The sequence below is a fragment of the Oryctolagus cuniculus genome, chromosome 16, assembly GCF_964237555.1.
Source record: "Oryctolagus cuniculus chromosome 16, mOryCun1.1, whole genome shotgun sequence".
NCBI classification, from domain to species: domain Eukaryota; kingdom Metazoa; phylum Chordata; class Mammalia; order Lagomorpha; family Leporidae; genus Oryctolagus; species Oryctolagus cuniculus.
In genome coordinates, this window is record NC_091447.1 from 55,550,404 (window position 1) to 55,565,954 (window position 15,551).

General features: G+C 60.2%; 1 protein-coding gene and 1 pseudogene across 12 annotated transcripts in view; one reads left to right on the forward strand and one right to left on the reverse strand.

Moving 5' to 3' along the window:
- COBL (cordon-bleu WH2 repeat protein) overlaps positions 1-15,551 on the reverse strand; it is a 184,953-nt gene that overhangs the window by 9,695 nt on the left and 159,707 nt on the right. For all 12 annotated transcript variants that reach the window (XM_051853149.2, XM_051853146.2, XM_051853148.2 and 9 more), the window contains 4 exons: positions 12,961-13,261; positions 4,923-5,023; positions 2,123-4,017; positions 565-684 (listed from right to left, as the gene is read on the reverse strand). In XM_051853149.2, coding sequence (XP_051709109.2) covers positions 565-684; positions 2,123-4,017; positions 4,923-5,023; positions 12,961-13,261 — 2,417 coding nt within the window. The remainder of the gene's footprint in view (positions 1-564; positions 685-2,122; positions 4,018-4,922; positions 5,024-12,960; positions 13,262-15,551) is intronic.
- Positions 11,683-11,819, forward strand: LOC127492722 (small nucleolar RNA ACA64; annotated as a pseudogene).

Below are 15,551 nucleotides of genomic sequence, written 5' to 3' on the forward strand. Positions count from 1 at the left end.
GTCTGTCACAGCCGGCATGGGCTGGGTCAGTGGCACTGCCCCCAAAGGTCCTTCCTCAGAGGGCAGCGCAGTCAACCTGGTCTTGGTTCCGGAACAACTCACCTGCGGCAAGCCCAGGACGTTCGGTCTGCCCGATGGCTGAGCTGCGGCCAGGCCCCAGGTCGCAGAGGCCAGGATTTGGCAGTCATGCCTGAGAACCCCGGCCTCACAGAGCAGAAGCTGCGCACACACATCTGGCGCCTTGTTGAGGCAGCAGCCCGAGACCCAGCCTTAGCGTCCAGTCGCCCTGCTCCTGAAAATCGGTGCCTGGAAGCCACCCCTAACTCGGTCTGCACGGACTCCCGAGGTCATGAAAAACCTGGAACTCCAGGAAGACAGCCGCCGTCCTGCATGTGCACCCAGTGCCTCGGCGTTGAAGGGACTGGGGAAGCGCTGGTTCTCCACGGACAGTGTGCGAGTGTCCAGGAGCCCTATCTCTGGCCGTGGGCGCCCATCCCGATGCTGGCGTCTCCCTGGACAGGGCCGGAGGGTGGGTTACTCATGACGGCAGAGCCCTGTCCTTACCTTCCTCAGGCTTCGGGAGCCGCTGTGCCCTCGGATGGCCGCGAGCAGCGCTGACCGCTCACTCTCTGCCTCTGTGTAGGATGGCTTCTTGGGCCCCCGCTCCACGTTGAGCTCTGCGGTCTGAAGCAGTCACAGCGTCAGCAAGCGGTAGTCAGGATGTGCGGGGACGGGACTGAGGGCGGCTCCGAGGGAAGCCCTGCATGGCCGTTATTGCCAGGATGGGCACACAGATGGCCCCCGGCTTCCCACGGTTCCACTGGGCCACTGTGCTAGCTCGCACCCTCAGTGCAGGGTCGATAAGCTTTAGGGACTCGTGCACGTCTCTTTGGAAGCAGGTGTTCCATAGGACGGTCTACCCCTCCGCAGGCTGTTCTCAGGGTTTGGGGCACATTTAAGGCAGGCTGGGCTCAGCCTTGGTAGGGTAGGAGCAGTCAGTCTTTGACTGACATTTCCCACATAGGAGTGGGTTCCTGGGACATGGCTGCAGCATAAGTCATGGGGTGTCTGTGTCGGAATCAAATGCTGCGTACTTGGGTTTGCACCGAATGACAGCCTCTGAGCATCCAGTCACCCCTGTCACCAGACCCAGCCTCCCACAGCTGGGCAGCGCACACGGCCCCGGGTGGGAGCCCCAGGCCCAGCCAGGCTGGGGCCTCGGGCCAGGTCCCTTGGCTGCACCCCGGCTCTTCACTTGCCAGACTGAGGAAATGGTTCCTGGTGAGGGGATTGGCTCCGTGCCTGAATGCCATTGTATCTGTGACGCACTGAGTGCCCAGGCCTGGGGGGCAGGTCCTGACTCAGCTCCTGCTGCTCCTGAATGACGCCCCAGCCGAGCCCAGGGGCGGGCATGTGAGCCCGTGGGCCTGGAATACTCCAGCTACCGCCCAGGTTGCTCATGCTCTCTCCCGTGCCGCCCTCCCCCTGCAGCATGGGGCATGGTCCTGTGTTCACGACCGCTCGCTTCTCCAGGCTCATCTTACAGTGCCTCGTTCTGCTTAGAGAAAACCCAGCTTCCCCTCCCATGGTCACCAGGGCTCTGGACTGCCTAGCGAGGCCACACTGTGCCACATCAGCGACTGATCCCACCCAGGCTGGGCAGGCACAGCCCTGGAGGCTCACCCAAGAAACAAGCCCCAGAAGACAGCCCTGTGGCCACTTGGGAAGCCGGCTCTGTGTTTCTCGCTCACTTGCTCCCAGGGATGCTGGGTCGCAGGGACTCAGAGATTCAGGGACACTCAGCCCAGGGACTCTGGGACACGAGCACACTCGGCTCAGGTCGGCTCAGTCCCCTCCCCAACACCTCCCCGCCATCCTTGGACTCCTTGGCCCAGCCTGCACCGCAACTGACACATCTTTGTCTCAAGGCCTCGGGGGCCCGGAGAGGATGTGGGTGCCGTAAAACCCCTGATTCCAGCTTCTTGAGGGTCTACTCAAACATACTGGAGGGAGGGAGCTAGGCAGGAACTCTGGGTAAAAGGAGACCCGTGCCTTAAACCCCACAGCTCCTGTCCCGTCCAAGGCCCCACCCCGCGCACCCCTGGGCCAGCCTGAGCGTCACCTTGCGCAGCGTGTGTGTCCCCCCGGCAGAGACGATGGCCTGCATCAGGGCGCTGTGTAGGGACGTGTCCTCCGGGACCGGCCTCTGGACCACAGGTCTGAACTTCTTCTTCGGCCCAAAGATGCTGAGGGGCGGGGCCCCGTCTGTGTCATGCGCGTTGCTGGGTAAGGGCTGTGGTGTGTCCTTGCTTCCCGGGCTCACACACTGACCCACTGACAGCTGACTGACAGCCCTTCCATGCTCAGTGCCGGAGCCCGAGGGCGGGCCTGGAAGCCCACGGCTGCCTGGAGCCCAGGCGGAGCCATTCAGCAGCACCGTGCCTGACGGGGCCTGGGCGTCTGCCACCTGCTGGGTCAGGGGGCGTGCCCCGTTCCGTGGGCACACAGGGTCGGACGCTGTGCCAGGCTTCTGGTTCCTGGTACTTTGCTTCCCGGTGAAACCACAAGCCTGCTCCAGAGAGATAGGATCCCTCTGGGAAGGTCCGCCTCGCGGGAAGCCGGACCCTATGGGGACACTGGGGAGACTGTCCCCAGGAGACGACAGCTTTCCTTGCGGGCTGCAGATGTCCCCTCGAGGGTGGGCTCCCGCGGCTGATCCCGCCACACAGGTCTGCCCAGCACTGCCTTTGCGTCCCTGCGTCTCTGAGGACAGGCAGGGGGCAGGCAGAGGCTGTGCAGCCGGCGCTGGTGCTCGGCCTGCGTGGCCCTTGTCAGAACTGCCGTGCTGCTGGGCCTTCGGGGGTCCTATCCGCCTGGCTATGGCGGAGGCCACGTACTGGCTGGACGTTCTCCTCTGGGGCCTGGGGAACATAACCTCCGTGCTGCCAGTGGCTGGCACCTGCGTGTGACAAGTGACCACGGACAGCGAGAGTGGCCGGCTCCTCCCCTCCTCCAGGTGCGTGCCAGCTTCCTGGGCAGCAGACTGTGGCCGCGGTGCTGTGGGCGTGTTCACTGCTCTTGGCCAGCCATCGGGGTGCAGCGGCTGGGCCAGCACGACAGAGGCAGAGGCCGAGGTGGGGGAGGAGGTGCAGGTGGAGGCGGGGACGGAGGTGGAGGTGGGGAGGGGTCTCTTGGTTTGGCCCGGGGGCTTGTCCACAGAGTTGCACCTCCAGAACTCTCTGACCTTTTCGACAGGCTGAGGGTCTGTGTCCGGAAGGGATGGGGCTGAGGAGATGGTCCTGGTGTTTGTGTGGGGGCTCACCAGGTCCCCGCGCTCGTTGATCATGATGGCACCCGAGGACAGGGACCCTGCTGTGTCGTAGCGCCTCGTCTCCGACTTGGCAGGGACGATTTTGTAGGTGGTGAGGCCGTGGCGGAGGCCATAGCTTCCCCCAGGGGTTTGACCTCGTTGGTGCCAGGCCAGCGGGGCCGAGATGGCACTGCTGGCCCTGCTGTCCTTCCCAGGCAGGGCCGGGGGCCTCGTGTTCTCTGTGGCCTGCGTCTTCTCACCATAGGCAGGGCCACGCGCTGCGTCGTTCTCTGTGTTGTGCTCATCGGCACGAAGCCTGGAAGCAAAAGCTGTCCCCAGAGGCCCCGCTGCAGCTGGGCGCCCGTCTCTGCGGGTGGCAGATGCGGCTGATGCGTCACGGGAAGGAGCCTGTGGGTCAGGCCCCTCTGTGCTCACCCTGGCATGGGGCTGGCTGGGCCCAGCCTGGAACGGGGACAGGTGTGCCCTCCTGCTGGCGGCATCCTCTGTGTCAAAGGAGCCGGCATTGTTGTTTCTGTTGCAAAACACGCCCAGGTCCAAGGGATCGTCAGGAACCTCCCCTATGAAGGTCACCGGGATTGCATCCGCGTCACCGTCCGAGGCCGGGGCCTCCCGCGCACCGTGGTGGGATTCGCCAGTGCTGGAGCTGGTCAGCGAGTTGCTGTCTGTCCCGTAGCTCTCCTCCACGTCTGCCAGGAAGGACAAGTGCAGGTCACTGCCAGCAACACAGCAACACACTGCCAGCAACACAGCAACAGTCCCCACCTCGGTCACATCATGGCTGCAGCTACCCACGGCCCTCTGAGGCTACTTCTCAGCCTGAGAACCTGCCGCAGACACGGAGGCTTCAAGCTGGGGGATGCGGCTGTGACACAGGTCAACTTAGGGACCAGCTTGTGCACTGCGACCCCCGGAGAAACTGCCGGCACACAGGGGAGAGGGGGTTCCGGGCTGGCCCCGTCTTGCTCGGGTCCCCAGGACACACACTTCTGAATGAGCCAGGCGGCCAGGCCTCTGGGCCTCCTCCAGCTGAGCCTGAGCCTGCAGACTCCGAAGGTGGGGCTGGGACTCAGAGCGGCAACCGCATCCCCAGGGCAGTTTTCTACTTCCCTTCCTTCCTTTGGGTTGGTTTGGAGCCTTGGCCATGACATGATTTCTCATTCCCTTGGAGAGAAGGGTGTGGCTCATCTGGGAGAGCCTGGAGCTGTTCAGGGAGACAGCATGCACCTGCTGCGGCCTCTCAGGTCTGTGTCGCATGGAGGCAGCCACGGACAGCGCGCTACGAGAGGCCCAGACAGGCAGAAGTCTCTGCTCTGTGCCACTCTGTATCTCGCTAACTCATCTCGTGTTCTAGACCTTTCTGTCCAAGCACAGAACATGCAAAGCACACCACCTGCAGGGAGGTCCGTGAGGCTGCCCAGGGCCCAGGAGAACAGCCGTCCACCAGGAACCCTCTCTCCCAACGGCCCCACGCCCACTCCCGGCTGTCCCCTGCAGCTCTCAGCTGGGGTTCTTCTGATGACCTCCGCCCACCCGGCCGTGGGCTCCAACAGGGCAGCTGTCCCCTCTGTGCTCCGAGGCTGCCGGTTCTCACCTTCCATGTCTCCCTCGAACTCCACCAGTGCTCTCTGGAACTGGCCCGTAAGGAGGAAGTCGCCGTCGCCATCACCTGTGGCGGTGGCCACTCTTCCTGCTCTAGGGAGACAGAAAGGCAGGGAGCTCAGTGCTCCGAGGGTGGATGTAACGTGCTCCTCTCCAGAAAGATCTGAGCACAGGCCCATGCCCACTGCACCCCGGACACGGCCGTGCATGTGTGTGTGTCTGTGCGGTGTGCCGGTGTGATGTGTGCGCATGCACGAATGTACATAATGCATTGTAGATGGTATGAGTGAAGAAGGACGTGACGTACACGGCATGGTGTGCGGTTCTGTGTGCCGTGTGGTGTATGTGTGTGTGCTGTGTGGTGTGTGTGTACACCCATGCTCGATTAGGTGTGTGTGTGTTATGTGAGGTGTACCTGTGTGCATATGTGTTGGATGGGGTCCACGTATGTGTGCTGTTTGCACATGTATGCTGGTGGTGATTATGTATGATGTGTGGTCTGTGACTATGTGGGTACACACGTGCCGCACGTGTGTGTGATACGCAGTATATGTGTATACCCATGTTGGATGTGGTTTGTATGATTGTGGTGTATGTGTGTGTGATGCATAGTGTGCAATGTATGTCTGTGTATACACCTGTGCTGCATGTGTTGTGTGTGTGTGTGCTCTGTGGTGTATGTACATGCATTCTGGTTGTGATGTGTGTGTGATGTGTGGTCTGTAATATATGTGTGTACGCATGTGCTGCACATGTGTTATATGCAGTGTATGTGTGTACACCCGTGTTGGATGTGGTCTGTGTGATGTGCAGCGTATGTGTGTACAAGTGTGCTGGATGTGGTGTGTGTGCGCGTGTGAGATACGTAGAGTGTGGTGCTCCAATGTGGTAGAGCACCCGCCCCCCGGGCCCACTCCCTCGGAAGTCTGTTTCAGTTGCACTGCCCAAAGACCAGGCGCTGTGCCGCGAGGGCAGGTTTGCACACCTGTCCCGCACGAGCACTGGCGGGAAAGAGGCAGCGGCTGCTGAGCTTGCACTCAGGTGGTGGCCCGGGGCTGGTCCACGTCCCCCTTGGCCCCAGAGCATTCCTGTTTTCCTGGTGTCCTGAGGCCCTGGTCAAAGGCAGCAGCTGGGGGTGTTGCTGTCAGGAGGCCCCAGCAGAGGCAGGCAGGTGCCCGGAGCCCCTGTCGGCACTACGCACTCGTGCCCCTCCTCCCCAGCAGAGCCTGGGGCAGGTGGTGGAGAGGACAGGTGTGGGGCGCTGACCGTGCCGCCCACAGAGCCGAGCTGCATGGGCTCCTTCAAGGGGGACACAAGGCCCATGACGACGGTGGCAGCGTCCACTCTTTTCCTGCAGCCATTTGCAGAGGCTTCCTGGGAAGGTCCTGGTGACCGGCCTGGCCCGTGTGCCTTCACCAAAGTGTGCAGCCATCTTGTGCCAGGCCTGAACGCGGCTCCTCTGTGCGAATCATCTTATTACAACCCCCAGGAGCAATGCGTCGGGCAAGGAGTGCAGTTGTCACCATCGTGCGGGCAGAAAGCTGCCCCGGTCGCCCTGGCATCCACCCCAGGTGTGCCTGTTCCAGAGCCTGGTGGTGGCCCAGCCACGTCTGGGGAGCTGGGGCTCCCCACAGCACAGGGTGTCCGGGCGATGGCCGCCCCCCTGCCCGGCTGCCGGGTCTGGCCCGATGTGCGTCACAGGGACAGGGGCATCGGCGAGACACTGCTGCCAGAACAATTGGAGAGCTGTCCTCGCAGGGCTCCTGCCGCCCTCCTCCCACCCATTGTGCGGGGACACAGAGCTCATCCGCGATTGTGCATCCGCGGCGGAAGCGGAGGACTCTGCCGCCGACTGTTCACAGGAGGGCCCACTTCCGTCGCTGCTCATCAGGCCCAGATAATGAAGCCGGAACGGGCCGCACAGCCCTCTCTTCCGCAGCACGGGTCTCGTCCCGATCAACGAGTCTTTCTTACTCAGTGATGAGGTCCATTCGGGAGCCAGGACGTGGCTTCCAGATCAGCCTCGGCTAATGGCCTGTGACAGGCTGGACAAAGGGGCCGGCTGGAGCTGTGTGCCTGCAGACCAATTAGCAGGGGCCGCCACGGAGGTGCATGTCGGCTCCTCCGACTGCCTGTCCTTGGCCTTTAATTACCAAGTGCATTTTGCTCAAGTCATGTTTTTCACTTTCATGGCGTGTGAGGGCTTCAAAATCCACATCAGAGTATTTGCATTTAAAAATGTAACGAACTGTACGGTAAAGGAAGAAAGGGGGATCGCTATATAAAACAGCTTTGCAAGTGGAAAAAGGGCACTTTTAAAATGCTCACTCTTAGCTGAGGGCTCTGTCCATTGTCTCTTGATAGCTCACTGTAAGGACGTGATCCCACAGAAGGCAAAATCTGCACACAGCCAAGTTCATGGCACCCACGTGGCGAGCTCTAACACGTGCAGCCTGCACGAGGACCACGGAGTCTGCGCAGAAATGCGGAGCAAGGCTTGGGGGGCACCACACAGCAAGGAATCCAGACGCGCAAATACCGCAGGCTGAGGGTGACGCCATCAGCACAGCACGGGCCTGCGGGCAGGGGGAGGCAGCAACCCAGGCAGCAGCAGGACTCACGGCAAAGTGGGAAGCACGGCGAGGAGCAACCTTTGCCCGGAGTTGTGCTCGCTTTAGTGCAGAGCGGCGGGAGTGACACGCCAGCTTGTCAGCGAGCAGAAGGCAACCACAGTTGTAAAATGCTCCTTGCACCCCCCAGTGCTCAGTAGTTCCTTCCTACAAAGGAATTACGTATTTCTTCCATCACAAGTGGGTGTGTGACTCTCTCTGTGGTGCTGCTGAGAGCCTGGGGACCCCAGCTGTGGGGATCAGCCGGGCAGCCGCCAGGGATCCCTGCAGCCAGGCCTGAGCCCAGCTTCCTCCCGCCCAGCTCAGCTCGGGCTCCGCTGCCCTGTAAGAGGCCTGGGCAGCCAGGCCCCGGGGCCGGTGTCCTGCTGGTTTCCTACTCAGACTCCCGAGGCCTGGCGACCTGGTGCTCGGTCAGATGCCCAGTGCCTGTGCTCCTCTTTCCTGCCTCGCCCCTCCCCTGCGTCTGCCTCCTCTGACCCCTACAGGCCACCCCGATGCCTCTGCTCCGTGCCAGGCTCTCCTGCCCACGTCCCTTCCCCTTCACAGTCTGGCCTTGCGCCCTGGCACTGCCACGCGGGTCTGGGCTCTGGGGCCCTGCTTGCCAGGCAGAGAGAGGGCACAGGGGAGGAGCTGCCAGCTGCAGTGCACTGTGGTCCCTGGTTGGTGTCTCCCGAGCCTGCCAGGCCCCCGCACCAGAGGGAGGAAGCAGTGGGGCCTGTCAACCCTCGGCAGCTTCTCCTGGAGCCACGTGGCCGGGGGACTGCTGCCTGGGTGGCTCCTGTGGCAAAGCGAAGACCCATGGCAATGCCTCTACCTCACTTTCCTTTCAGATTTCAGGAGGGGCAGACTCAGAGATACCACCCTTCCTTCTTGCTCACGCCATTTGCTCCCCGCCAAGGGCTACAAGGGGGCAGCCCCTCTTCCTGCCTCCGTAAGGCACAGGATGTGTGCCTGCCGTCCCTGGGCTTGGAGAGCGCCTCCCCGGGCATGCACTCCGGAGTCCCTGCAGCAGGAAGCAGTGCCTGGGTGCAGGCAGCAAATGTGCACAGGTGTTTCTCTCCCGGGCTCCCTTCCCCTCCTCCCGCCCCAACTCCCAGCCAGCCAAGCTTCAGACCACGCTTCTCAACTGACAGTCTGTTGTAGGAAAATAGAGCGCAAACACAGCACAGACTCTTTACCATCAGGCTGAGCGTGTGGAAGAAGCTCGATCCCACGGTGCCAGCTGCTGTGGAGTGGGTGGAGATGCGGGGCCACTGCTGCATGAAACAGGAAGACGGGGACAGCACTGGGCTCTGTCCTGCTGCACAGAGCCCGGGGGTGGGCACCTCCATGGGTCCAGCCCTCGGGTGCTCAGAGGGTGCTGCCCCGCCAAGGTGGGCACGCACAGACCTGCCTGCCCTTAGCATGGGCTCACCCCACTCCCAGCCAGACAGGAAGTGGGAGCAGCCATAGCCAACCAGCGTCAGGGAGGCAGGCGCTTGGGGAGTTTCTTGGTTTTCATTTGCAAAGAGCGAGACGCAGAGAACAGCCTGAGCGGGAGGCACCTGAGCCGCGGGGCGTGCGCACAGCCTGCCCAGAGCCCCTGTCTGACGTGGCTGGGCTTCCTCTAGGGCATCTGCACGGGGCAGCTCAACAAAAACATCCGAGCAGAGAGAGGTGTCGCTCCCAGATAGCACCTTCTCCTGCGGAGGGTTTTGAATGGAGGCTTGGGCAGCGCACAGTGGCTGCGTCCACACAGGTCAGCTCCCCACGTCTGCGTTCCTGCGTGCACAAAGCCTCCGGGCGCTGCAGCAACAGTGTCTAACTCAATGCACTCACACATGAGTGTGAGGCAAAATCCTGCACTTACATTTAAAGTACAAAGAAATAGATGGAACTAACATGATTATTGAATTAGTTCCAAATTTAAGAAATTAGTTTTTAAGGATTTATGTATTTAATTATTCAAAAGCGTGACAAGGGAGGAGGAGATAGCGAGAGAACAAGCAAGCGTGCACATATATCCACTGGTTCACTCTGCAGACGGTGCAGCACTGATGTTCGGGCCAGGCCAAAGTCAGGAGCCAGGGACTCCATCCTGGTCTCCCGAATGGGTGGAAGGCCGGGGCCCAAGCTCTGTGGCCATCTTCCTCTGACTTCCCAGGTGCACTAGCAGAATTGGAAGCAGAGTAGCTGGGACTCAAGCACTCCGATACAGAATGCTGGTGTCACAAGAGGCAGTTTAACCAACGAAATGGCTGCTTTTCATTCTAGACGTGGTACACATCTTACACTGCAAACACATCTCAATTCAGACCCAGAACTTGCCAAGGGCTCAGCAGACAGACCTCGCAAGTGGCCACAGTAGTGGGCAGTGCAAGTTCTTGTATGTGTCTTAAACAGTCCCAAAGTTCAAGGGCACCGGACAGGGTCTATGACGTATAAAATGTTTCTACAATTTCCCACAGTCTCAGAGTTCCAGACCTAGAATATGCCAACTGTGTCTAAGTGAGCTGCACAAAGCACAGAACCCAGAGAGCAATGAGGCTTCAGGGTCCAGAACACAAAAACTATGTCGAAAGTGACCAAGTCTCAGGACGCAGAGGTTGGTGGGATTTGCTAGGACACCAGGGCCTGGTTCCCTCAGAGGCCCTCCACGAGAGCTCAGCCCCTAAGGCCCTGCAGGCCGCAGCACAGGGTCCCACAGACACTGTTATCACCACTGTGCCCACCATATACGGACAGGCAGGGGCTGAGAAGGGACTTTAGGGCTGCCAGGAAGAGAGTGGGGGCCTCACGGGGGCTCCCTGCACCTGCAGACGCTACACTCTGTCTTTGGGAGCACTGTGGTTTCATTTTGGCTCACTGTCCAAGGAAAAGCCTCCATCCCGCTTAGTCACTCACTCCTTTTACCCCAAAAGGAAGGTCAGAACTCAGTACAACATCTACACTCAGCTAGATAGATAGCCTCATGCAGCAAGGCTGGCTTTGGGTTTCGGGCTTGGAAACCGTGCCAGTTCCACTCTGATCTCGCCCGGGGGAGGGGGATGTGGTATCCTGCCTGTCTGTCCGTCCATCCTACCTCCATCATCCACCGACCATCTCTCTCATCCACCTCTCCATCTGTCATCATCTATCCTCTAGGGTATTTTTCCAGCAAAAGTGTTCTATGTAAAGAGGAAGGTGACCTGGGTCAGACACAGGACACAAAGACCCCAGCAAGTCAGCTGTGAACAGTGTCACACGATGAAAGGTTGGCTGCGCTGGTCTCACGGGGCAGTGCTGCGTAGCTCAGCTTCTTCCCTCAGGAAGCTGAGCCGAGAGGGGAGTCGTTGGCCCAAAGGCACACCGTGGACACCCCGGGGCAGGTCTGACCCGGGGCAGCCCCACGAGCCACATCTTCACCCTCGTGCCACTGCTCTCTAGGTGTCAGGGGCACTGGTCTGGGTCCCCCTGAAGGGCAGCTGCATCTGGGGCGAGCTGTGCACGGCCTCTCTGCCTGTCACCCCCAGGGCCTCCATCAGAATGGCAACGGCCCCTGCACACCTCTGCTCCAGGTCTGGCTCAGGCTGCGTTCTTCCTTGGGCAGAATCTCTGTACTGACGACTGGGCCAAGTCTCCCCTGCTCCAAGGCTGCCCACAGGGGCGGGCACACATGAGGGCGGATGACGCGTCCTGCTCCTGCTGGGATAAAGCGCCAGGATCCAGAGACTCAGGGACCATCCTGCCTGTGGCCCCACAGAACACCACTCTCATATTCGGGTAGAAGTCAGCAAGATTCCCTGACCATGGACAGCAGCAGCCGAGACAATGCCACCTCCCGCAGTGGGTCCACAGGGGCCACAGACGGGAGCGCAGACCTGGAGGGCACCAAGCAAAGCCATGTTTCTGCACGACAAGTGACTAAAGGGAGTGCCACTGTGTTCTCTGCTGCCACAGACATAGGCAGCGTGGGGTCATCCCGACCACACGCAGCCCGTGGGAGCTGGAGGGAGGCCGGGCCAGCAGCTGCAGCCTGATGTCCTTTGTGAGGACATACAAACTCAGCCTTAGGGTCGTGCTGCAGATGCAAGGGCGAGGCTGCCCATGCGGGGTGTGTAAAACATGAGGCGAAAGTCGACGCGAACAAAATGTGACCTTGGTGTTGGCTGAAAATCACCCCAGTTTTGACCATGGCCACGGCCGTGGCTGTGGCCGAGATTCCGTGCTTAGAACCACCAGGCGCTCACTCACCTCCCATTGCTCTGGTTTGGGCAGGTGAAACCCAGGCCCTGACAGATGGAGAAGAAGAAATAAACAAAATAAAATAAAAGGTGACTGACAACACAATTGATGAGTGGTTTTAAGGAAACAATTGCAACAAAATGTGCAAAATACGGAAGCCTTTGCTCATTCTCGTGATTGACTTAGAAACAGTTTTTAGAACCCAGCTTACCTTCTATTTATGCTTGCACAACAGTCTTTATTTGACCAGTTCTTAAAGTTACGTAAAAGGTGCAAAAACTGAAGGCTAAAGAGGATCAGCGTGGGAGCCAGGGCCATGCGCGGTGGGTGCAGAGCTGGACAAAGGCATGGGAGTGACGGAAGGGCTGGAGATGGGGCGAGACACACGGATCCCCAGGAAAAGGGGCACAGGGGCGGGGTGTGGAGACGAGAGGGCACCCCAGGCTGTCTCTCAATCACACAAACACCATGGAGGTTTGGGAGGAAAAGGATGAATTCCGTGCCTCTCATGTTAAAGGTAATTACTGAACAGCAAAGTAGAATGAGATTCAGGTCAGGCTGCAGGCACAGAGTCAGTCCACGCGTAGTAACCGATGAGACAGGGTGGGCACAAGCTCTACTGGTCAAGCTTTCCACAAGGGCAAAGGCTGCAGAAAGGCTAAACGCTCACAGCCATAGGACAGCCAGGGTGTCACGTGACACCCTCATGCCCGCAAGGCCCGGGAAGCCGGCCAATCATACCCTGGTGTGGGCTGGACTGACAGCCGCCAGTGTGGCACAGGCCCGGGAGGGCAGTGCTGGCCAGGGTGTGGGGAGCAGTGCATCACATTCCCTAAAGTGAAGACGAATCTTTCTGATGGTCTAACAATTTCTCTTCTAGAATATTCTCTATGTATACGCAGAAATTCTACAGCCTGGGAAAAAGAGAATGACTGACGTGCTGGCTACCAGGACAGTGGATAAGGAAATGAATGAGGGATGCCGGCTCATCATGGGTGACGCCTAGACACGGGGTGCTTGTGGGAGGGTGGTGGGGGCTCAGCATTACATGTGACGGCAACACCCACTCCACAAACAGCGGAAGCCCCCACTGAGGGGGACAGCCCCTACCCTTCCCAGGAGGGTCACTATGACGACTGGGTGTGGCCGGCGCCTCCCAGGATCACCATGGCGACATCCACACATCTCGTCACTCACCTTGGGTTCATGCTCCCAGGGCCGTTCCTGTCCCACGGAGGGCTCTTTGGGGGACCTAGCTCCGGGGTCCCAGCAAAGTCCTGGTCGCTGCTGTCCTCTTGGTCAGTGGCCCACTTGTCTTTGGACTTCAGGCTGTCGTGCTGTGAGTCCAGGGAGACGATGTCGGAGGGGGAGCTCATCACCCCCGAGTCCTCGGTCGTGTCCTCCGAGGCGAAGCAGCTGCCCACCGACGCTGTCTCCTCCGCTTCCACGGGCACTGGCGTGGCTCCGTCCACACCAGTTGGCCCCAGGGGCAGGCTCACTGGATAAGAAACGCAAGGCAAGGTCAGCAAGGCCACACCAGGCCCATGGAGCCATGCGGAGCTGCACCTGGCCCCTCTGGGATCAGGGATTGGGGTGCTCGAACTGGGGGGCAAAGCCTCTTTCAAACATCACGGCTTCCTCGCAAAACATCTAAGTCGGGAGGAGCCATGTGTGGCTGAGGCAAAATTCTCCCTCAAAAAAAATCAGCGTTTGCTGAATCTGCCCTTTTGATCTGGGTGCTCTTTGCAAATACGGGAAAGCCATTTGCAAATTCAAAAGATGTGGCCGATGCAACTGCGTCCAGGCCACCCTGGGTTTAACCCAACTGTGTTGAAGTCGGTTCTTTCTAATGACATCAGGAACCACCGGACCACCTGGACCTCTAAGCAAACGGGGGGACTGAGGGATGGCCTGAGAGTATGCCACAGCTCCACTCAAGGCTCAGCCTGAAAGCCCAGCGGTGCCCTCCCTCCCTGGCATCCGGGCTGTGCCTAGTGCACACGTGTGGGACAGCAGATTTCTGCTTAAGTCCAAGATGATCTTGGAAGACGGCTTGCAGGAGAACTTCAAAGAGGCAGAACCAAGCATCCTTGGCCCAGGCTCGCTGGCCCCTGGGAACTGACATGACAAGATGCTGCTCAGGTGGCGCTGTCAGAGCCGAGCGCCGTTCAACACGGACTGTCCTCTGCAGACACGTTACGTGCATGCGGTGTGAGTTGCCATGTTTCCCTTACTGGGCCAGGTTCTCTCAGCTCCCCAAAGCTGCAGGCCCGGAGCTGGAGCCTGACGGGCAGGCACGCATGTCTCTGGCCCAGCTGCAGGCCAGGGTGCTACTGCTGCCGCAGAGATTTTAAACAGCAAGACAGTTCCAGACATGCTGGCTATGCACTGTTTAGGACAGTCAGAGAACAAGGCATAGTGCCAGTGCCTTTTGTGTGAAAATCATCCCTCCCGTGAACACTGGATGCTTGGACACAGCAGGTGACGTCACACACTCAGCATCACCCACATTTAACCAGACAGCAGACCAACAACATGCGACAGACACAACCAAGCAAAACCCCTCCAGCTTTTCCCACCTGACAGTGAACTTGAGAACAAGACTTGGAGAGCAAACACGTTTCACGGAAGAGTGGGAAGGAAGGAACGGAGAAGGAAGCAGCAGCCGTGAGGGCAGCAGTCACACGGGCACCGTCAGCTGAATGCAGTGCAGGGCTCGGGCACAGCCGCGCTCCCAGCTTTCCCCAGCCCTTGTTACGAGACAAGAAACGCTGCCTGTGCCGACCACACCCTGGGGCCTGCCCGCCACGGCTGCTCAGCCTCCAGCCTGCAGCCTGCTGACTGCGCTGGCCATGAGCACCAAGGTGCCGTCCACAGGGCAAACCACGCAAAAACCTGCACCGCGGCAGCCGTCAGAGGTGGGCGAGACTGCATTTGCTGCTCTCCCTCCCTGGCCTTTGCCACCGTCACTGGACAAGTGGGTTCACTGGGACCAGCACCCCTTCTCCCGTCTCTGCTGTACATGGACCACACAGCTGGCAGGTCACAGAGACCCAGACCCAGTTTCAGACCCCAGCAGAGCCGGTTACAGCCGGGAGGGAAGGGGGCTGGAGGAGGGTGACGATGCCGGGGACTGAGCGTCACGGGCAGCTCTCCACTGCCAAGGGCCTCACAGGAAGGGCCGGCGACTGCATCTGGGGACAGGGACTTCCAACGCCAGGGATGGGTGCCGGCTCCGGGCACGTGTCCAGGGCTGGGGGGCCCAGTGGGCACCCCCCAAACTCCGGGGCTGGGGCCAGCCCGCTCCCTTCCCAGTAGTCAGCACGCAAGTGTGAAGTCGTCCGAGGAAGCTGCCCCCATAGCCACCTTCTCAGCCGGCCCCTGGGCTGGGGAGGCCTTCCTCCCCCGACTCCCATCCATCTTGTCCAGCTCACCCCTTCTCTCTGCAGGGGGAAGGCCGTGAACACTGGGCGGGACTTGTTTCAGACACCTCAGGAGCTCTGAGGCCAAAATGAGGAGGGACAAGACCCAGTGGCATGAAGCGAGCTGACCGCAGACCCTCAGTGGACGCGGAGAGAGCTGTGGCCGAGCCACCTGACACTGAGCCTCATGCCCAAGCACCATGGGTTTGCCTGGCGCAGCGACGGGGCCTCAGGAGGTGGCTGAGGGGGGCCTGGGGCCACGCACATGTGCTCCCCGCCTCTGCCACATGCTACTGCCTCAAGCCAGAACCTCGCGCCAGAGGAAACCTTTGTCTGCAATGTCCCCGGCCCATGGCACCGTGCTAC